Source organism: Rhineura floridana, chromosome 19 (genome assembly GCF_030035675.1).
Source record: "Rhineura floridana isolate rRhiFlo1 chromosome 19, rRhiFlo1.hap2, whole genome shotgun sequence".
In the NCBI taxonomy this organism is placed as follows: domain Eukaryota; kingdom Metazoa; phylum Chordata; class Lepidosauria; order Squamata; family Rhineuridae; genus Rhineura; species Rhineura floridana.
The window spans coordinates 620,077-643,235 of NC_084498.1; the positions used below are offsets into that span (position 1 = coordinate 620,077).

The following is a 23,159-nucleotide window of genomic DNA, read 5'->3' on the forward strand; positions in this document are numbered from 1 at the left end:
ATGTTTACTGTTTGCTTTGTAACCTGCTGGGTTTCCTGCCTCAAGATATTAGTATTATTGTTAAGTGTGTAACTCCCTTTAATAAAGGGATTAAAAATATTTCTGTGCTTTTAGGGACAGAAGGTAAATAGAATCTTGCTGTATAAATGTGGCTTCCATATTTTGTTTCCATTAATTTTATAGCACTGTACCAAATGATGCATGCCTTGTGTCCAGTAGAGCAGCCCCTATGGTTTGATGCCCCCTTTCTCCATCCATCCATTCTTTCTACTGGGGGGGTCCTTTCCCTTCCTCTGCAGAAAATGTCCCATCCGCTCGAGAGTCTCATCAGGAGCCCAGAAAGTGTCCCAGAACAACTGTGCATAGAGCTCTTTCTGTTCTTGTTTTTGTTGCTGCATTGAGCTGACCGTAACATCTCTGTTGATTTTTTCCAGCCCATGACCTCCCCTCGAACAAGACCTCAGCCACGGCACAGACTAGCAGCCACTTGCAGTGCCTTTCTGTCCATTGCACGGACGACATGGGCGAGGGGAAGGGCCGGACGGCAGTGCCGACGTGGAGATCCCTGCACTCGGACATCTCCAACAGATTTGGAACTTTTGTGGCTGCCCTGACTTGAAGAAGGAGAAGGAGAAGGATGGGGGGCAGGAATTATTCTTTCTTTCTTTCTTTTTATGTTTAAAGGGCCACTCCTGGTAGTTGGACTATTTTTCTAGGTTGGTACCTGCTTAGCAGCATAGAGACTGGAAAGGGTTAATTTAAAATAAAACTCACCTTGATTTTTTTTTTAAAAAAAGTCTTTCACCAGGGTATGTTCCTACTGCCGACCCTTCTGCAGTTTGCCCACGTTCCATAAGACGATGCACCTGCCCGTGACTGCTCTGAGCATCCCTTTCTAGTTGAGGCCTTTTCTATCTCTGTGTGTGTCAGAACAAGACAAGACTTTTTTCCTTTCCCACCTACCCCTTGTTCCATACTGATTGGAAGGGACATCCCGAAGAACGCCATCAGGGGTGAAATACTCCTTGAAGTGAAACTGCCACTCTAAAGCCATGGAGAGCTTTCACCCCTCCTGCAAGTCAAGCCAAGGAGTCAGTCTGTGCTTTGTCTTTCCAGAGAGAGAAAGCTGGAGGGCGTGGGGAACGCAAGCAATTCTCCTGCTCCTGGCTGCTTCCCTGTCCTACACCTCCCTCCCGGGGGGGGGGGCGGCAAGTGGGCTCTTCCATCTGCCCAGGTAGCAGAGGGGGCCTTTCCTCCCCCCCCTCCCTCTCCTCTCGTCTCCTGGCAGTGCTGGCCACCTTGGGGAAGAGAGTGGAGGAGAGGGAGGCGGAGTCTGCCTGGTTTGGGGGCCACTGTCAGTTTGTTAACAGGCAATTGAAATGGGGATTTATTTATTTTTTATTAAAGGAAGCTGGATAGCCCCCTTTGTCATCCTGTGGAGGAGCCGGTCTGAAGTAGCCGAGGGCAGGAGAGGCCACAGAGTTCTGCAAGCTTCTCCAGCATGGCAGGGCTGAGCGTTCCACCTACCAAGTGCCACTTTCCCTTGTGAAGGCAGCGCTGCTGGAAAACACGAGTTTCACTGGACAGTGAAGTTTGGAGTGGGGGGGGGGGGAAGCCGGAATCTGAAGTGGCCATCACCATTTGGGCAGACGTAGCACGTGCTGACTGGCCCTTGGCTGAGACCTTGTGGAGCTCCAGTTTGTAGAGGAGAGGCCAAGAGGACTGTGCCCTTCTGGAGGCTTTCACTGTCATGGAAGACAATAAAAAGAGACTGCAGAAGGGGGCTCTGTGCTTCCTTCCCTCCCATCTCTTTAGAGCATTATTGGCACCACTGGGCAAATTTTTCCAGAACCCACAAGAGGAGAGTCAATAGGCTTTGTGTTTGGGACAAGGCCACTGAGGCAGAGCTGCCATCCCTGCCCTGTGCATCAGCCCCTCCGCTGTCCCTTCTTTGTTTGCCATGCGCAACAGCCACAGCACACCTGCAGGGGTGTGCTGTGGCTCCGCAGGCCGAGAGTGGCTCACTCTGGCAAAGGGCCGCAGGGACCGTGGGTGCTTCCCAAGGAAGGAGGGAAGGAGCTGCCCAGTTTGGCTCTCTCAGTCTCTCATTGTTGCAGTCTTGAATTTGGTCCTCCACATTCTGCAGCAATTTGTGCTTGTATTTTTTTTTATCCTCATGAAAATTCTCCAGCATTTTTGTGCAAATTTCTCTCAATAAACACATTTTTGTCTGCCGTTTTGAGTAACGTACACATTTTTCAAGCAATTTCTCCTGATATCATGCATTTTTGTATGTTATTTTCACTAATACATTCATTTTTATGGACACTTCCCCTCATGTGTGCATTTCTGTAAACGTGACTTGGTTGGAGAACTGCATTGAACAGTTCGGAGAAGTGCAAATTTGGAAGGATGGCTGCGCTTCGGTTCTCACATTGTTTTGGAAAGTGCAAATTCAATAAATTTGGCTTTAAATGTGACCTGAATCGAATTTCTCACCCATCCCTATTCCAGAGTGAGGCATTGTGGGTCAGGTGGCCTCAAAAGTTATCTGTGCCATTTGCCACAACAGCAGCAAATGACCACTTAACCTTCAAGAGCTGCACAAGCAATCTGTGGGGCCATTCACCAGAATATGTCGCTCTGAGGAAGGGCCTTCCTCAGAGTGAGTCCTGGACATCCGATGCTGTCTGTGAGCAACCCTGTGATCCCTTCGCTCCAGGAGCACCCACTGGTAAGCAGGGAGAGGCTAGGCGAGGGCAGGGCTTGCAACGTTGCCACCTTTTCCAATCCGCTGCCTGAGGCAATGTGGCGAGCGGAACGGGGGGGGGGGGCTTAAGTGCAGGCGCACACGTGTGTGTATGAATTTGAAAAGGCTCCTCTGTGGTCTGAGGCCTTAGGAGATGCCAAAAAAGGGTTGGAATGTCCAGATGCGATTTCTGCAGCCGCTGTAGTGATTTGGGTGTCTGGCATACAATGCACAGGTCCTTTTTGCTTTCCAGTTTCTGCTGCTTCCATCCCTGCACTTCAAGGATACTCTTGCATGTCCCAAATACATGCACACACACACACTCTCTCACGCACACTTTTCCTCTTCTGGAGAGCAAACGCTACTTTGGGCCAGGTGAGACAGACTGAGCATGATAAGCAGGCTGATCCGAACACATTTGTGATTCAAAGGGCTTAATCCCATAGCATGCTTTAGGTCAGGTGTGGGGAACCTGTGGCCCTCCAGATGCTGCTAAACTGTAGCTCTCATCAGCCCCAGCAAACATGGCCAGCAGCCAAGGATGATGGTGGGAGCTGCAGTTCAGCAGCAATTTAAGAATAATGAAATATGGAGGGCAAAGTTTTCCCCCACCTGCCTTGAGGGGCTCGCGTGCCTGTCGTCTTTAGCTTCTTGAAGCTCCAGGAGTGAACGGTGACTGGCTGCATTGCCTTGATCCTCTTAGATCAAGATCACAGCAAAGGGAAGCCCTAAGACCTCAAACAGTTTCGGGTCTTGAGATCAGCATCCCCATCACCCCCACCCAAAAAGAGAGCCAAGTTGGTTACACCTGGCCAGGCCGCTGCCTTTCAGGTACAGCTCATTACTTGATCTGCTACCGACCATTGGGGATTCTTCCTTCAACCATAATACTTCCAAGCTGTGTACATATTAAGGTCACAGGTGATTAAAAATAATTTTAAAAGTTGTGGAGTGGGGCAGTTCCTCCTCTGCCTTGGCCTCACGGTCTGCAGTTTCCTAACACCTTTTTTTTCACCTGGTTTGTTTACTTTAACTGGGGGAAGGGAAAGCCACCACCTCTTTCTTAAACCCAATAAATTCAAATGGAAATGGAAATGGCCTGCCTTCAAGTTGATCCCGACTTATGGCGACCCTATGAATGGGGTTTTCATGGTAAGCAGGATTCAGAGGGGGTTTACCATTGCCTCCCTCTGAGGCTAGTCCTCCCCAGCTGGCTAGGGCCTGCTCAGCTTGCCACAGCTGCACAAGCCAGCCCCTTCCTTGTCCGCAACTGCCAGCTGGGGGGCAACTGGGCTGCTTGGGACTATGCCGCTTGCCCACGGCTGCACAGGTGGCAGGGCATGTAACCCCTGAGCCACTCACTGTGGGGTGATCTTTAGCTGGTCCTTGACCCCCAGGAGACACGTGCGGGGATTTGAACTCACAGACTCTGGACTCCCAGCCAGGCTCTCCTCCCCACTGTGCTATACCACATGAAGGCATTTTAAATGTCTACTCAGACGTCTGTGAAATTATTTTCTTCTAGGTAAACTAGATTTCACACTTTTTTCCCCTCTCTGAGATTTGCAACCCAAGGTGGTTAGAGTTTTTGGTCTCTTCCACACATGTTGGCTGAACATTCATCCTGATAGGTTTGCACAAAGTTTGTGGGGAGTTTGGACAGCATTGGCCGAGCATTCATTCTGATTTCTTTCCAAGGAGATTATGCGACATGGCGTCAAGCAGCCATTATCCCATCCTCTCCTGTGCATTTTGCTGTCACTTTCCTGATTATTAAAAATTTGGGTTTATTGTGCAAGAGCTCCAAATCCACTTTAATTGCTGGGTTGTGGTTTAATCCCACCCGGAAATAGCACCAGCATGCAAGCACATGGATGAGCTTGACTGTTGCTTCAGCCCCCTGCTCCGCCCTTCAGCCAAAATTAAGAGCAGGGAGGGCTGGGTTGCAGAGTAGCTTCCACTTCTGCCTGTGAGGAGGACCCAGGTTTGGCTCTCCAGGGGATGGGTCTTGGAGGAAGAGCCAGAAGAGCCTGTTCTCTCCTCAGACCAGGTGCATGAGCCGTTTGCTGTCAATGCTAGTCTGGAAGGACTGTTGGCCTGGGTGCATTTTCATCATACCACAAAAAATTTTTTCCTCTTTTTAAAAAAAAATTATGCTTCCTTGAAAAAATCAACACAGATGAAATCCAAGTGTTAAAATAATAAGAAAACATAAGATTTAATAATAGTAATGAAAAGGAAATTTTAAAGCCACTTAGTAGGTTAAACTCATTCAGGCAGTTGGAAAAATGTTTCCCACTGAAATCTTTTCATTGCTGAAAAATATTTTACAGTCTAAATAAATAGATAAATAAAAATATCAGCAAATCCCTAGCTACACATTGCAAGCAAAAATGCTTCAGAAGCTAAACTGTGCTCAGCTTTCTTTGACTTGGTCAGAAATCACAGGAAATCTGCTGTAGATTTTCATATTGGGCACAAATTGGTATTTGTTGCTTGCCCATGACCTTGAGAATGGGGGACAGTCTGCTTTCTTGACTGTCAGGAAATGCTCTCCGCTGCCCGCCCTAGCTTATTTCTTTTGGAAAGCAGAACCATAATCAAGTTAATTTGCTCTGACATCAGCCTGATTCTCTGCAAGCTACAGAACCCCCTTTCCTTGAATTCCTAGATTTCACCTCTCTTCAACAAGGTCTGGATCTGTTCAGCAGAATTCTTTTCTCTTATGAAGAAAAGTGATCTAAGCTAGCAACATCGGACAAGCCATTTCAGCAGAGATATTCTAAAATAAAAAATAAATATCAGGGGACTCCAAATTTGCTGTGTTCACTACTCCCAAAACAACTGTAGCTTTAAAAACAGTTTTCTAAAGCAAAAGGGGTTATTACTTTGTAACGAATATAATTCCTGAAAAAGAAATCCCCCAAACCCTGACAAAATCCTTAACTGCATAGCAAATTCAGCCTGACAAACATTATTGCACATGTAAGATATGAATGTGGAGGGCAATCTGTAATCTACCCCTTTCCCTCCCTCCTCTCTGCCCCCCTTTTTTCTGGGACTTTTGTTTAAATTCATTTCTCAATGCTTGGTTGGAAGACTGTGACAAAAGCTCATGAAAAGTGAGTGTTATTTTTTCTTTTTTAAATATGTAAAGTGCAGTCTTCTGTATTCATGCATATTGTATATATCTGTATATGTTTTACTGAGCAACTAAATAACAATAAATATGATGTTAATGGTGACTACAGTATATTTTTGGCTGGGTGTTTGCATCTCTTCCCCCTCCCCAATGTGTGTTGGAGTGTTTGGCGAGGACAGATGTTGTTCCACCTTCTCCACTTGTTGGCTTGGTTCACAAAAGGGGAAAGAAGGGGGGGAGACACCGTGAGCCTCTGAGTTACTGTCCCTAAGGGCTGAGCTCAGCTCTGTCTCTTAAGCCCTGGGTGGGGCACTCCTCCCTCCCAGGTGTAATGTGCCAGCACCCTTTCATAATGGACTTGTTTGAGGCCACATGTTTCCAGGGCATCCTCTTCTAAATGGGGCGTCCTTCTCTCATTTCCACTGATGCCCCCATCTATGACCATCAAGGAATGTCATTTTGATGATTTTAACATTTCTACAGATCTCCAAGAGTTACAGTGCCACTGCTCTTGGCATGAAAGGCAGGCCAAATACAGTAAAATCTACATGACAGATTTGCCCAGGAACCATGCAGCCAGTGAGCTCAGAGTGGTGAGGTCTTCGGGGGAGGGCAAGGTAGCAATCTCACTTGAGTCTGGTGTTTAGGAACATGACCACCTTCAGAGAACGCAAACCCTGCCAGATTAGGCTAAAGGTCTATTCAGTCCAGCGTTCTGTTTCCTGCAGCGATCAATCAAATGCCTCTGAATGCCAGTGGCCGGAAAGTGCAGGAGGAGAGAGTTGCTGTTGAGCTCAGGTCCTGCTTGCTTATGGGCTTCCCATTGTGATATTTGACTGGCCACTGTGAGGACCGGAGATGGCCTAGATGGGCCCAGTGGGCCATTCTGACATTCTTCTGTCATCTCTATCAAGTCCACCCTTACTTGCCTTTTTTTAAAAAAAAGAAAAAAACTAAGAAGCCCCAAAGGTGTAACCTAATGTTGCCGCTGCTTCCATTTGGGGCTGTAAGTGTTTTTTGAATGTCTGTCTCAGTGGAGCGGGGCTCCCTTATGCCCCCAACAATCAGAAGAGGCAGTTTGGCCGTGGCCTTCACTAAAGGGGTTGCAGTTCTTTTAATACTGTAAATGGTGTGGTTCATAAAAGGTGGAACTCCTATTAATGGACAGCAACTGGCACAATGTAGGCATTGCTCAAATTAGGGGTGGCTAAACCCCAGTTCTCGGGTCTAATACGGCCCCAGGCCAGCGTTCCAGCCCTCAAAACCTCACCAACTTTGGCAGCAATTGCAAAAAAGAAGATTGAGGTATACCCAATGCTAGAGGTTTCGATGGGGTGCAGATTGTCCCTTGCCTCTCACCAGAAGGATCATTTCATGAACACAGATGGGGATAACGCCCCCCTTCAGCCAAGGAGAAGGCTTTATGCCTCTGTGTGTGTGTGTGTGTGCGTGTGCGTGCATGCATGTGAGAGTTGGTGTGTGCACCCCAATTTTGGCCACATGGAAGGGTGGCCAAGGGTGAAGAAAGGTTACCCACCTCTTAGGGTAAACTTTCTGCATCTGTCAGAAGCAGACTTCTTGCTGACGGATGCACCCAACGTCATGTATTGCCAAAAAAAAGAGGACCCAGATTTGTATAAAATTTGCCTGTGCATGTGCAGATCTAGAAATCCTTTTAAATGGAAATGCAGTGAAGTCTCACTGTGATGGCAACGCCTGTGTGACTTGTGTGCCTGCCCTGAGTGCCAGTTCTGGATGGGCAGCTTCCGTTGTCCCTTCCTGTGGTTCCTTATCAGAGGACTGCCCTCTGTAAAGTAGGAGACATGGCCAGTCCACGTGATGGTGGAGCCAGGAGTGCTGGTGGTGCCACCCTGTTGCTTATGCGTGGTAAGGTATATATTGGTGCACTTAATGTGGTTCTTCTGAGAGCACGTTGGCGACTCCGATGCAATTGTGCCTCATCTTTGCTGACTGGATGACCATTTCGCCGTTCCCCTTTTTGCAAACAATCATCGTTTCCCAGCTTGCAGCAGCCTCCCCTGAATTTCATCTTGTGAGCGGAAAACCTGCAATTCCCAGAGTGCCTGTGGTGTGTTGAAAGGTTTAACAGGACTCAACACAGAGTCTTCTGCTCAAGGTTCAGGAGCAAGGGGGGCCTTTTCTCCGTGCCCATTTATCTTAGCATCTCAGGGGCCCCCCACCCGTGTTTTTCCTTTTATGAAGCTGGGATTCTTCCAGGCTCTTTCGCCCAGCAAGGAAACTTCACTGTGTAAATTTGCTCTTTGTAAGGAGGTCTTTGTTCAGCCACATTGTGAGAATTTTCTGGGGACAGAGAGGAGCTCTCCACACACCCCCCCACAAAGCCCAGCACATGCGTGCATTCGTCAATAAATGCAGGGAGTGGGAGAGCCCTTCCTCCTCCTCCTCTTCCTCTCGGTGGGGCTTTTTTCATTAACCCCCTGCTGCCTAACCCAAACACACAGAGGTGTTTTGTTAGTGCCCCGGGACAGGCGGGGGCCTTTTGCGACTGAAGGGGGCTTCAGGAAGCTGGAGGGAGCTGGCTCTTGAGAAGGCCGCTGCAAAACGTGACCCTGCATTTTTGAACAAATGCCTTTTGGTTGGCTTGATGAGCTCACAAAGAGGGGCACAGCTTGAAGAGAGAGGCTCACTGAAGCCAAGTTGCTGCTTCTGAATGACGGCAAAGGGGGCCAAGGGGGGAAAGGCAGGCCGCCTCTGTCGGCAGTTGTACCTTGGGTAGCCGGCTGGGCAGTCTGGTGCAAAATGGCTCTCAGCAGAGGAGTCTCGGGCTGCTGAAGGGAGGCTGAGGCCAGCAGTGCCTTCCAGGCCTGCCTGCAAGGGTCTGCACATCATCACAGCCTTCCCCCTGAGGGCCACCGGTGGGCGAAGAAGACTTGCAGAACTGAAGCGGTTACATAAGTCTGCATGTTTCCCAGCCCTCAACAAAGGAGCCTTTTCCAGGTAGTGAAGGAAATGTGGGATGTCTCACCAGCCCAATAAACGAAAGCTTAGCAAGGGAGGGCCTGCTTTTGCCTAGCCGCAGGCCTCACCGCCCCCCCCCAATTGTGTGGGCTGGCACTGATGGGCACTGCAGAGCAGAGCAGCCGGGGCTGAACTGAAGCTGCGAACCCCTTTCTCCTCGGTGCCTGGAGCCCCAGGGGAAGATGGGCTTCTGAGCTAGATGTGGCTCCTGCATGGCTGCAGCTTTGCTCGGGTACAAGAGCTCCTCCTCAACCTGTCGCCCGAGAGCTGGAAATGCAGCTGCCAGCCAGGCAGAGTGGCCCATAGGCAGTGCCAGGTGCTCTTGGCTCCGCTGCCTGGGAAGAGGCAGCTCACAGCCTGCCCCAAGACATGCCAGGGGCCAGCGACATTCTGGGTGCACCGCTGAGCACTGCTGGCATAGGGGACTGCTCTGCTCGGTGCACCTCTGCAGAGCCCCCAGCCAGGGCACATCCCCTACATCCAGGGCCCTGCGGGGCTGTTGTTTTGTGAGATGGTGGGGAGGAAGAGGTCTGAGGGAGAAGGCTTCTGCCATGGTAACTGGAGGAGGTTGTCTTAAGGCAGGTGGGAGCTCACCTGCCACACGTCCCTTGGTAGGAAAATCCCCGTTTGCAAACAGAGGCGAAGGGAGCAATTATCCCTCTGGCTTGCATGGCGGTCTTCCTGCTCCACAGGTTAGGCCCTCTGCACCCTTCCTGCACAGGTTGGTGCTGGGTCAACAGGGCCCCCCGCGGGGCAAGGTCAGACAAGCACAAGGAACCCTTCCACTGGGGCGGGGGGGGGGAGGGAGCTGCAGAAGCCCCTTGGCTGGGGGGGAGGAGAAGGGCAGAGAGGCAGGGTGGCCTCCCTCCAACCTCCAGGCTGCTTTCTTTCCTCTTTGGACACTCAAGGGGGTCACCTTCATGTCAGTTTGAATGTATCCCAAAGAGATTCAGAGGGTTGCCATAAGTCGTAATCGGCTTAAAGGCATATAACAACAGCAAAACCTCAACCTAGTTTGAAGGGGAAAGCTAGCCTGCCATTGTCAGCAGGGGAAGGGGATCCAAGAGACTGGCTTAAAACCCCCAGTTCAAATGGTGTGAAAATTGCATCTGGCTTGGCCCAAAGAGTGAGGAAATTCTACGGATTGCACAGCCCAGGGGCCACACCTTCCAGGGTGGTGAGCTCCTGCGGTCGCCAGCACCTCCTCCCTCCCTCTCTGGAGTCCTTCTCTTCCAAGTAGCAAAATGGGTTGTCTCTTCTGTGAGCCAGCCTCTGAGGGGCTATCACAGCCAGCCAGTGGTGCTGGCCATGGTGTAGGCTGCTTCTTTGTTTAGACCCAGCATGTGTGCAGGGAGGTGGAGAGGCGGCATCCGATGCCGTCCATCTGTCCAAGGTGTTGGGAACCTTTCGCCCTCCAGATGTTGCTGAGCTAAAACTCCCATCATCCTTTGCCATTGGCCATGCTTGCAGGGCTGGTGGGAGCTGTAGTTCTGCAACATGGGGGGCCAAAGGGCCTCCCCGCGCCTGATCTGTTCCATGATCTTTGGATGGTGTTACCCACCAAGGAGTCACCCCCCCCATGTAAGTTGGGTCACTGGCCCTTTCCTTTTTCTCTTCCCTCCCCCTCTCCATCTCAGGCAGGGCGTCTCATGTCAGCCACCCCACAGCCCCATGTGGGCTCCGGCACTTTCTCCAGGCCCTCCAGACAGTCTGTGACCACCCGCCCCCAGCTCTTCCAGCAGCTTAGAGATGATGGAGAGAGTTTTACATACTTGAAACCCATCGGCACCTCTCCCCTCCCCCCCAAAGCTGGCCGTCTCCTTGCATTTTGCCCTCTGCTCTGGCCTGTCTTGCTGGAGCCAGAGGAGGGTCCAGCTGGACTACTGCCTCCCTGCTCTCTCAGGCCTCTTCCTGGCCTGCTGATGTTGAAACATCATGAGCTGATGACAGTAATCGGCCTATTGACTTTAGCTTGATTTATTTTACTGGAATAATTTCTAGACCACAAAGCAGTTTATTGCAATAAAATGATAGTAAAGCACAGCCATACAACCATAAAACATTATCTTACAGTATCGGAGTCTTTTTTTTAAAAAACCAACCCTGTCATCGATAGTCAGCTTGGCATTGCCCTCATCCGGCTTGTTCCCTCCCCTCCACACACCCCAAGCTGTGCCGCTTGTAGCTCTGTGGGGCTGGAAAGGAGGGCAGCATTGCCCCACAGCTCCGCCCCACCTCTGGCTGACGGTTCTTGTTGCAGGGCTTGCAGGTAAAGGGAGCAGGCGGATGGGATGGCTGGGGATAAGGTGGGGAGCTATTTCACTCCTGCTCCCCTCGCTGGCACAGGCCCCTAGCTTGGTGTCCTTACGCACATCCGTGCTCTGGCCATGTGGGCACCTGTTCCAACCCCAACCCATGACTTATCTCCAGGCAGGCAGATGGGCAGACATACGCCCCTCCTGCCAGAGTTCCCTGGGGGCTGGTCTGGCACTCCCATGGCAACAAGTGCCCGACTGAAGTTGGGCCTGGGAGCAATCCTGCAGCAACAGCTACAGGGGTGCAGTTGTCCAGTTTCGCAGGGGTGGTGGTAGACCCATTACTCTTTTGAGAGCAGGGCCCCTATGTATGAGCCAATCAGCATGGAAAGGGAGCATGTTAGCTAGTCCTTTTGTGCTGATTGGGGCCAATCAGAGTGAAAGGAGGTAAGTCGGGTGCTAAGAAGACTCTTCTCAGTAGCTAACACACAGCTTCCCCTTTCATGCCGTTGGTTCCTAGGAGCATCTGCTGCAGTGGAGTGTGGACTCAGAGGTGGCACAGAGAGCAAGAGAGCCTATGGAAAGTGGAAAAGGGGCATGGTGGGAGGGGTGTGTGGTGTGACCATCATGAAGGGACCCTGCCCTTCTGAATTTGCCACTACACTACTGGCCAGGCACCTATTCACCTGATGATCCAGGCATTTTGACTTCCTCCTGGCAGGTCAGAAGCATCCCTTACCTTCACATTCCAGTCTGGCCTTCTTATCACCATTTTTTGTGGTTCACCTACAGTCAGGAACAGAACCAGTACCAAGCATTACCCTTCCGTCTCTCATCAGCACTAAGGGTCTTCACCAAGGTGCTGGTGCCCATGATGGTTCTTGCATTGGCAAACACCCATATCTTGGTCCATGCCCCATCTCGGGACCCATGTCTACAAGAGACCATGGCAATAGTTTCCTGCCTGCAGGAATTAAGGTTTGTGGTGAACATGGACAAGAGTGCCCTCTCTCCCAGTCTCTGAAACACCTTGGGTCTTTAAAAATGTTGGAAGTGGGGCAAGAGCAACTCCTGTTTTGTTATTTTGTTTGTGCTCCAGAAGAGAGATAGAGCTCAGGTCCTCCAGACGGATAGGCTTTGTTCACCTTTTACCTGTGATGCTCTGACTGACTTCCTTCTGTCGCTAGACTGTGACGCCTTTAGGGAAGCTTACTTGCCCTTCCTCCTTCCGCCCTTTCCATTCCTTTCTCCTCTGGCTGTCCAGGAGAGAGGAGACTCCCTTTGTCTCTGCTCTCTCTCCGAGCATGGGGCTGACTCCCGCACCTGGGCGTTATGCCTCCAACTTAGCTAGTTAGTTAGAACTAAGTATGCCTTTTCTATCTACTATGTATTTCTCTAAATAAAGTAGCTTTTCTTATTTTACTAAGTCTTAAGTCTCAGTGATCTCAATGCAGGGTAAAGGCCTGCTTTCTTAGGCAAACGCACACACACGCTGGCACACTCGCATTTCAACATCTGCTGTTACTCTCTGCTGCTGTGGTGCTGCTTTTAAATGAAATTAAGCAACACAAATTACACCCAGCGCAACAAAAAAACACCTTAAAAACAAACCACCTTTAAAAATGCTGTTAGGGTTCCCTGTCCCATCTTAGGTCATTATCCATTGTTGGGGGTTTGGTTTGTGTACCTGTGGGACAGCCTTCTCCCTCCATGGGTTTCTGTTCTGTGATCTGTTTCTTGTTGTTCTTCATGTTTTTTTTTGTACTCTTCTTTTCGCAAGGCTCAGTTCCTGAAGCTGTTCCTATCTGAAGATCAGTCGAGGGTTGAGGAGGGAGGCCAAAGACTTGAGAGGACCCTGCCTGGTCCCTCCAGTAGAAGACATAATCCCTACCAATAATATCTTCCACCAGGCTCTTCAAGCAGAATTTCACAGTAAGCCAACTTTCCATTTTTTAAATTTATTTGTTCCATTCATGTCCCAGCTTTCCTCCAAGGAGCTTGAGGTGGTGTGCATGGTTCTCCTCACCATTTTATCCTCACAACAATCTTGTGAGGTAGGGTAGGTTAAAAGACCATGTCTGGCCCAAGGTCACCCAAGGAACTTCCTGACGGAATAGGGATTTGAACCATGTCAAAGACCAACACTCTGACCGTTGGCTCATAAATCTTATGTTAAGTTACAGTGATAAGAGTAATGTGCCGGAAGGTGATGCCAGGCACAACCAGGGCAGGGGAAGGCATAAGAGGACTGGCTGGGAAAGTGGACCGCAGCAGCAGTTGTGTGGATGACCCACAACCTGATATGGGATCTCCAGGGGTCAGGGGTTGGCATCCCCAGTCCTCCTGAGCACAGACCTCAGGGAAAGGGGAGAAATAGGGCCATAGTTCAATAGGAGAGGCCAGTCTCTGCATGGCAAAGGTCCCAGGTTTGAACTCTACCATCACTTCCATGTAAGGAAAGTCTCCTGTCTGGACCCCTGGAGAACTGCTGCCAGTTAGAGTAGCCAGTGCCAGCCCAGATGGACCAAAGGTCTGACTCCGGATCAGCTGCTTCCGAGGTTCCTATAGGCAGCGTCATCTCTCCCACCCTTGCTGACACTTTCCATTTATTCCTGGACTTCAGCACACACCAAAGTATTTATAGCGGCTTCAAGCTCAGCTCTTGCAGTGGAAAAGTTGGAGAAGATCCAGTCTAAAAGTCACTGTATAAATCAGTCCCCTCAGCAGATGGCTCCTAATTGGGAACCCTTGGAAGAAGGACCCTGGAGGCTATTTTCAGCTCCAGCTAGACCTGGCCACTGTGCCCTTCGTGAGCAGGCTGAGATGGAGCAGAACAGCCCAAAGGCAACAGATGCTTCCGGGCCTCCTTGGCTGGATGAGTTCCATGGTCACATCATGGAAGAACCACTGGCTGGACCACCCCCTTGCTCGGCAGAGGAAGGTGAAAGCAGGGGCAGGATAAGACCATAACGCCCTCCTGCTAGCCTGCATGGCACACAGGTTTGAATTAGCAAGGCATGGAAAGGCCCAAGGCCACTTCTCAGTGCAATCTCAGTGGAGCTCAACAGAAGGGAGTTTGGCCTCCTGGAGGGGTTCCCAACTCCTCGTCCCTAGAAGCCCCAGATGATTGTTGGAAGACTCAGGACAGACAAAAGAAACACACAGCACATAGTTAAGCTATGGAATTCACTCCCACAGAAAGCAGTGATGGCCACCAGCTGGGATGGCTTTGAAAGGGCATGAGGCAATCCATGCAGGATGAGGCTACAAGCCATGATGGCTATGCTCTGTCTCCAGAGGGAGGCGGTAGGCTTCTGAATACCACTTGCTGGAAACTGCAGGAGGGGAGAGAGCTCTTGCACTCAGGTCCTGCTTGTTGGCTTCCCACAGGCATCTGGTTGGCCACTGCGTGAACAGGAGGCTGGGCCGAATGGGCCACTGGCCTCATCCAGCAGGCTCTTCTTATGCTATTATCTCCTGAAGGAGACCTTTGCTTGTGGGCCAGGAGTGTGTGTATATGTGTGTGTGCTGCCTCCTCTCCACCTCTCCATGGCTGTGTGGTCCCTTATGGCGCACAGCTCACCACATGATTTGCCTGACCTCCCTGTGGTGAGCTCCCAGAAACATCCCTTCCAGGTTCCTTCTGTTGCTGAGAAATAGAGAGAGAGAATAAGGTGCTGAACCGCAAATAAGGTTTATGAGGCAGACATGCAAGAATGGCTTAAAGTTAAGGGAAATGTATTTATTACAACACTTTTCATGGGCAAGTTATCATTTTGTCAAACTTTATTAGAGAAAGTAATTAATGGGCTGTAAAAGGTGCCAGTGCGTAGCCAGGGAAAAAGCGAGCCCCGTGCAAATTGACACGTGCAAGATTTATGGTCCTCTGTCCTCCATTTATTAACATGGAGAATGCATGTGAAGTGCATTATATCAAAGATGTGGCCGCAGGAGCCACTTGCTCTGTGCTCATGCAAGGGACACCAGAAAGACTCAGGGCCTCTCTGCACAATCTAGGTTTTGATCTGTTGCCTTCAGGCCAGCTGCACGTTCCTCAAGTCAGTGCACCTGTTTCTACAAGCAAGCAAAGTGTTAACATTAAATAAAAGTATTACTTTCACAGCACTGTACTCCCTCACCTTGCAACTAATGCATCTCTTGTGTAGAACTCAGCCTTGTGAGCATCATATCAGATAACATTTGTGATGTCACGAATTGCTCAAACATGCCACACCTTGCCGTTTTGACCATCTTTCAAAAAACATTTAATTTGGCTCTTTGAGGTGCTGACCTCACTACTTCACAACTGTGCATGGAAGGAAGGGGACCAGTTGCTCAAATATGTGGCGCCATGTTTTTGAACTTTTCTGGCGTGTTCCCCTGCTACACAACAAATGGGTGGGAGTGCAGATAGCTGGATTTAGAAATAAATATATGGAGGAGATCAGCAAGGATTTCCCTTCTCCCAAAGGCTTCCTTTCACCTGTTGTGCTTGCCTGTGCAGATCAGAGGGGCTAAGAGCCGAACCAGCAGTCCAGGGAGCACTGTGGTGAGCAAAGGCCCTTGGACAGGCAGGCAGGCAGGCAGGAGTGACCTTTTGGGGCTCCCCTCTCTCCCCCACCCCTTTAGTGCAGATTGATGGGACAGAGCCCAAATGAATCAAAACCTACTTCTCCAGCACTGTCTGGGGTCACGTTTGGAAAATGCCAATCCAGGCCTCCCACAACTGTTGGCTGAGCAGCACCCTCCACCTCTGAATTCCTGGTGAATTATGGAGCACAAAAGCAAGCCCCAAAGCTTGCCGAGTTGAGGCTGCCTCTAGCCCAGGCCCGCCATCCCTTTCAGCAGCTCGCCCTTGTCTCTCTCAAAAATGAAGTCTAAAATATCCCAGGAACCAAATCATTGCAGTGCAGTGAGGCTGCAGATGGGCAGAATGGTCTCCGCTCCTGTTGCTTGTTCTGTGAGAGTATTTGGCCTGGGCTGGACACACCTCTGCAGTTGGCCTCCCTGCCCAACCAGTTTTGCCAGAGCGTTGACTGCTTTGCAACAGCCCAGCAGATATATCTGGGGGTAGAAACACCTGCAGGTTCCAGTGCGTCTCCACCTCTCTTCTGAAAATGGGGGCACACAACAGGAGTCAACCCAGGCCCCTTTTCACTGTAAAACCTGGTGCATTAAAAAAACAAACAGCTTCAAAGAGATTTTGCAACTGATTAGCAGATCAACCCGTTCCCCCTCCTGGTGTGGCTAATGGGAACGCTTTGATCTGGCAACTAGTGTGTTCACAGCCTGGTTTTTGACTGTGGAAAAGTTCTTCTCTCTTTTCCCTGCAGCAGTCAGAAACTCCAAGTGTGAGTTTCCCGGGCCTCCACCAAGGAAGTGTTCATTTGTATGTGAGCAATGTTTGCATCTTGCCTTGGATGCCAATTGTGTGACTGCAAGAGCTGGGGAGGTGGTAAACAAGATCATCGTTGTGCACCCTGCCAGAGACACGCACTGCACAAAAAAAGGTGGCTGGCTGGACAGGTGGAAACCAACAGCCTCAACTCGTAGAACAAGGCTGTACCTTGAGCTGACTGTTGCGGGCAGCTGCAATGAGAGGACAATGCTGCCTCTACACCCTGGGGTCTTTCTCTTCATTGCAGCCCATTGCAATATGTAACTGTATGTTGTGCCCCAGCACACAGAACTGCTCCCCACCCGGAAGCTCGTTGTCCCGCAAAGGCAGCGTTGGGCGGGGGTTATGTGTCACCGAGAGGCAGTAGGGTAAGCGTTGTGTCTGGAACCCTGGGGGGAGGGCAGCGTTTGGGAAAGGGTCCAGGTCCTTTTCTCCTTTTCACATTCTTGCCCTCTATCTCATTTGGCTCTAGGAAGTGTGCAACAGAGCCAGCCCCTCTGCAAAGGGGCCCATCTGGCCTTCCATTTCTGCACCCACAATTCATGCTGCAAATGTGCTGGTTGGGAGAGGAAGTGCAGCCTCCTTATTGCCACAGGCTCAAGGGAGGGCAAGCTGTGTCCGGCTGCACCATGGCACATTTAATTCCACCCCTCTTAAAAAGATGTGGGCTGCCCCCTCTTTTCCACTGACCCTGTTGCCAGCCTAGGCCACGCCCCAGGTGGCTCAGGGCCATTGCCCTCTCCCCTCTCCTGTCCAGGCCCTGCAGTGGCCACATGGTCTTTCTCCAGAGGTCTGCTGAGGCCATGGATTAGGGTGCTTGAAATAGCTCTTGCTGCTCAGTCAGAACAGCTGCTGAATGCCGCTCCTGCTCCTGCATCAGTCATAGGAGGGAATGCTGGGGACATGCGGGTAGATGTGGCCTTGTACACGATGACCAGTCTGGCTCATTGTTTGGCTTTCTGCCGGCCGACTCTGCCCACACATTGAGGGTACAAGCAGTGGCTTCCATGCTGGAGTCCCTCTGACAACACTCACACGCTGGCCTGGCTCAGCTGAAGGGGCTGAAGAGGCAGGAAGGCAAAAGGCAGAGACACATACACACACCCAGTTCTACCTGCCTGCTGGCCGCCCACCCTCCAGGATCAGAGCCAGAGTCCCTGATGACTATGACACCTGCCTGCCCCTTGGAACCCCATGTGGGAGATCAGCCAAGAAAGCAGAGCTGGCCTTGGGAGCAGAATGGCCACCTCCGCAACCTTCACTGCCGCCCTGGGCTCCTGCTGGGAGGAAGGGCAGGATATAAATCAAATAATAAAATAAAATAAACCTGCTCTGAGCTGCCAGCAGGTGTCATTCTAGGGGCATCTTGGCTCCCTACCCTACCCCGACTCATCCGGCTCCACTGCTCTGGTTTGCTTCCAGGGGCAGCTTCGCTGCTACCCACAGAGCACCACACCTGGGCCAGAAGCCAAAATCTGCCCATCTCTCTGGGCCAGGAAGCCTGGATCCCACTGTCAGGCAAAGGGTGGGAATACTCCAGTAGGTTGAGGGATGGTGGTGGTTGGGGGCTGCAGTGGATTCCCACTTAGACCAAGCCTGGTCTGGGAGGAAGCAAACCCTGTGGGTCACATGAGTGGCTGATGGAGTTAGAAGCCAAGGAGAGGGCAAGGATCCTCTCAGGGCTGGAGGCTGACATGGCACAGGATGTCCTACAGAATGGCAGAGAGGGGATGGGTGGGAAGGGAGAGAGGCACCATCCCCAGGGCATGGCAGGCTGTCCCTTGCCTCCGGCGTGCTGACTGGGGTGCTCCGAAGCAATCTCCTCCTTTTGCAGCAGCCGGCCAGTGTTGCAGTTTGTGGCTTGGTTGCTGCACTCAGTTGGGCAGGAAGGCTTCTGCCTCCATTGCTGGAGACTGAGGTCTCTGGGTCGCAATGAGGATTAAATGAAGAAGGAGCCTCCCATCTCCAGCAGCTGCTGGTGGGACTTCTTACCCCTGGCCTGTCCGTCCTCATACTTTGGGAAGCCCCTCAAGCACAGGATTTGCCATGTAAGGATGTGCATGCTGGTGTTTTCTAGTGATTCTAATATGGAGGCTAATCAGCATCACTCACACTCCGCTCTCTTGTGTCTTCTGAGGTGTGTGTGCGCATGTGAGGAGGGGGCAGCTGAAATGGGTATGGAAAGGTGTGAAGGGTGATGATGATGAGATGATGCTGATTACTATTACATTTTAAACAATTTCTTGCCACCTTTCCCATTGCTGGCACTCCAAGAATCCACAGGGAAGGAAGTTGGTGGGGGCCACATTCCTTGGAATTACTGTTGACAAGGGTGGATGGGGACAAATTCAATTCAGTTCACATTTCAAGGTGAACCTTTCATTTTTGCACTTTCTGAAACAATGTGAGAACGGAAATGCACACTCACCTGAAGTTTGCACTGCAGTGCTCCAAGCAAACAATGTTTACAAAATGCATATATTATGGGAAAGTGAGCATTAAAAATGAATGTGTTCATGAAAATACCATGCAAAAAAGCATTATATTAGAGGAAACTACTTGCAAAAATTAGTCAAAACTGCATACAAAAATCTCTTTCTTGTTTATGAGGAGAAATTCGCACTAAAATGTGGACCACTGAATTTAAGCCTGGAAAGATGAGAAATTGAGAGAAGTGAAACTGACGGATCGTTCCACTCCAAACCTTGACAAGCTTTTAGGTGTGGTGCATTTTGGCGTGTGAGACGTATGCAAAGGCCGCTTGCATGTCTCTCACAGGGAACTCAGGGGTGGTCGGAAGGCACCTCCCACGTGTCATCCTGCTCCTGCCCACCCAGCGCTCCTGCCTCCTCCCCCAGGAAGATGACTGGGTGCTGGTACAGCTGCTGAACAGGGAGGAAGGTGTGGCTGAGAATGGCCGGGGCTCTCTTGTCTCCTGTTCAGACCTGCAAGGCGGCTGCCCGGCTCATCCGCCCGGTTGCTCCAGGTGGAGCCTCTCTGCCAGGTGATGCAAGTTGCCGTCTGTCTAGCTGCGAATGGCCTGCGTCATGAGAGAGCTCTGGCTGCTGCCCAAGCCAGCCCACCTCTGGGCAGCTCCCCTATCACCAGGGGCATCAAAGGACACCACCTCCAGCCCTTTCCTCCCTCACTGGTTTTTCTGAGCCCAGCCTGGTCATGGAGGGTGGGCCTTGGCCCCTCGTGGCGGGCAGGGCTGCTTCTGGTGTGGGGGCACATCCCTGTCACCACCTGGCATGTCCTGGAGGAAGGAGCAGAGCCCCTGAAGCCAGGCAGCCACAAAGGACCACAAGGAAAGCCAGTGGAGGAGCCAGCCTGCCGGCCTGCCTGGTGCCTCTGTGAGGTCACCGAATGTTCAGCCTCTCTTAGGGAGCTTGCTGATCCTGAACATTTCCCTGGCTGTTGTCCTGAGGGAGTTGGGATGGAGCAAGCCCAGACTCTTATTGCTCCTGCCTTGGAGGAAATGACTCAGCCATGACTGCAGAGGGCTGCAGGGCACATTCCCCACCCACAACCTGAATCCTGCTGGGATGCCTTTCCTTTCCTTTCCTGCCTGTGCTTATCAGGGCTGGGACAGCAAGAGGCCCATGCTGGGATGATGCTATGGCACAAACCGCAGCCCCTGTCCTGGCCAAGAGGGCCTCTGTGCCACTGGGGGAGGCTGGCTGTGGCAGATGGGAAGCTGCGTTTATCTGCCATTTCCATGCTCCAGCCAGGGCCACGAGCAGTGGTCTGTGGCCCTGTGCCTGAATGGCGCAGTCAAATGTCTTCTGGTGGCCCACAGCCAGAGCCTTCCCTAAGCCTTCGAGTCTCTTCTTGCAAAGGGTGGGGCAAGGAGTGGGACACCTTTGGGGGGGCTTTATTTGAACTGGGTGGCCTATCCCATCGCAAAGGCTTGAAGCCTTTCTGCCTCTCGTTCATAACAAAAAGTTATTGAAAGCCCCACTTGACAATGGAAGCCAAATGCAAGCAAGAGTAAAGCCTGCAAAATGGCTCCAGCTGACGCTGTGGTGGGTCTCTCTCCACAGGTGGGGAGTGGGGAGCCATTGAGCCACTGTCCTCTGGTTTTTACGCCATTCAGCGTTTGGAAATGTGTCTTTCTGCTGATTTCCCCCTCCCAGCTGATGCGCGAGACGACTGCCCGGGCAATTGAAAGGAGGCCATCAGCTGCCTGAGGAAATCATGTTGGGGTGCAGAAGAGTAGGCGGCTGCCCTCTCTCAGTGAAAAGGAGGGCTCTAGGAGGCCAAAGCAGCACCTTAAAGAGTACCAGGGAGGGAGATGCCGTTGCCCGTGGAGCAAATTACTTCCCCTCTGCCTGCCATATGGCAAAGGTACAAGCAGTCAGGTCAGGCACCAGCGTGCTGTTTCTGCCCTTCCGTGGGATGGACCCCACAGACAAGGAGGGTCCAGAGTCATTTGCTTCCGCAGTATCTCTTGTTGAAAGTAGTGGCATGGAAGGGGCGGGGTGTGTGTCGGCCTTTGGCCAAGAACAACATTGCCTCTTCGTTGGGGAGGTGAACAGAATGTTTTGCGTGGGGAAGTGGAAGAGCAGCCACTGTCCGTTTTGCTGGGGGCTCCTCAGCATCTGCGAAGCTGCACCCCCATTGTCACACTGGGCTTCCTTCCTTTTCAGGTCATGCAGATGTGTCTCTTGCAGGGCTCTTCTGCTGGCTGAGAATGTCCAGCCAGGGGTCCCACCCCGCTTGGTACTCCATAAGGCCTGGAGGTCTCTGAAGCCCTTGTAGCTCCTGGCAGCAAACCTGGCATGTGCTGTTGCTTTGCCTCATGACCCAGGTGGGCGCCAAAAGAGCCCAAGCCGAGCAGGGCCTTGGCTGCGAGAGTCCTGCAGCGGGGATGGTCCAAGGCACCAAGCCTTAAGGAGGGGCCATGAGGCCCCTTCCCTTCTCTGGGCCTGCTCTAGAACACCTGAAGTCAGAGATCTCCTACTGATGAGAGCGTCTGTGGCAAGGGTAGTCAATGTGGTACCCTCCAGATGTGGTCATCTCCCAGCAGCCAGGAAGGCCAGTGGCCAGGAGTGATGGGAACTGTGGTCCAACAGCAGTTGGACAGCACCATGTTGGCAACCCTGGTCTATAGGCATGTTCTGACGAGCCCCTTTCGCTCACCACCTCAAGGCACCCCATGCATCGGAGAGCAGGGCGGGTCTGTCTCCCCACTCTGAGGAATATCGCCAGTCCTCTCCGAAGCTCTTTTCTGCTGTGCTTGAAATTCCTCAAACCTTCCCCATGGCAGGAGCCTTTTCTTGGGACAGTTAGTACCACCACACGTGACCTTTTAGGCATGCCAAACATTTTCCAGTTGTGTATGAATGACAAAATCCATGTTCTGCAAGCAGGAGAGAGAGACAGAGAGAGAGAGACAGAGACAGAGCAGCTGAGGTGCTAAACCATCATCTGGGACGCTGCAGATGTGCCTCCTTTTCTTCTGACCCAACTGCTTGTCCCCCTTGCAGGATCCACATACAACAAGGATGAGGAACCCTTGGATTACTTTCATGCGGGTAGCATGGAAGAGAAACAAAGGAAGATGGCAGAGAGAGAGAGCGCATGCAAAGAAAAGGGGTGGCCGAAAGAGTGAGCTTCAGCCCCAGCCATGGGTGACATGATGCAGCCCCCCCAGAGACTACCTCTGTGGGAAGGGGTCCCCTGAGAGACAGAAAGGGCTTCCCATCCCTGACCGGCAACAGCAAGGTCTAGGATAGCGGGGCCACTCTCCTTTCTCTGGGTGACTCCTGCTGGGTCCTTGTGGTGTTCGGCACAGCCATTCCATGGGCTGAGGGGTACCAGCCCTCCAGTGCAGGGGATGTTTCAGCAGGTTGAACTCTTCTCCTTCTGGCTGATCATGTTTCACCAAAAAAAGAGGAACTGCATCACAAAAAATAAAAATTTAGAAAGAATTATTACAACTTAAATGGAAAGACGATGCATCTCAACGCAGAAAGGAAGACTTTGCCTGGGGGAGCCATGCATCTGCTGCCCGCACGCTGTTGATGAGCAACTTCAAGGTAAGGCTCTTTAACTTTAAACTGAACTTGGCTCAGAGAGCCCTTCAGACAAAGGACTGTCCTCTGTAAGTAGGTCACTTCGCCTCCCTACTTCCTTCCCTATTCCTTTCCTCTGGGCACATTTGCTCCTTTCTTGCCTTCACCCTGTTAAACTCCAGCGATCCAGCTGCCCCTTAATGCTGGTGCCAGGGTGGCGGCAGTTGGGGAGGGTCACATCCATTCTCTTGACATTTTTGCCTTTCAAAGATGCAGGATTTCCATTTTTCCAAGGACAGGTAAATGTGTTCTTTCAACACTCTTCACAGTGGGTTTGCAAAGTGACTAGTAATAACTTGGCCTGGCCAGTTTGTTCTGCCTTTGGGCCAAGCAAAGCCATTTCCCTTCTCAGGGGCATCCCCTGCTGTTCCCAGGGAGAGATGGCAGCAAGAGCCCCCTCTCCTGAAAGTCACCCAGGGGAGCATCCCACGCAGCGTGGAAGCCAGAGCCGGGAGTGCTGGAGCGGAGTCTGACTCTGCCATCCGTCATCTGCTCAGCCCCAGAAGGAGGAGTTGGGATGAGATGCGGCAACCTTTCC

General features: G+C 51.5%; 1 protein-coding gene across 1 annotated transcript in view; it reads left to right on the top strand.

The window, feature by feature from the left end:
- Window positions 1-5,994, top strand: part of MN1 (MN1 proto-oncogene, transcriptional regulator) — a 46,111-nt gene extending 40,117 nt beyond the window's left edge. The window contains exon 2 of the mRNA XM_061603104.1: window positions 435-5,994. Within this exon, the coding sequence (XP_061459088.1) occupies window positions 435-619 (185 nt within the window). The 3' untranslated portion in view covers window positions 620-5,994. The remainder of the gene's footprint in view (window positions 1-434) is intronic.
- The last annotated feature ends 17,165 nt before the right edge of the window (window positions 5,995-23,159 follow it).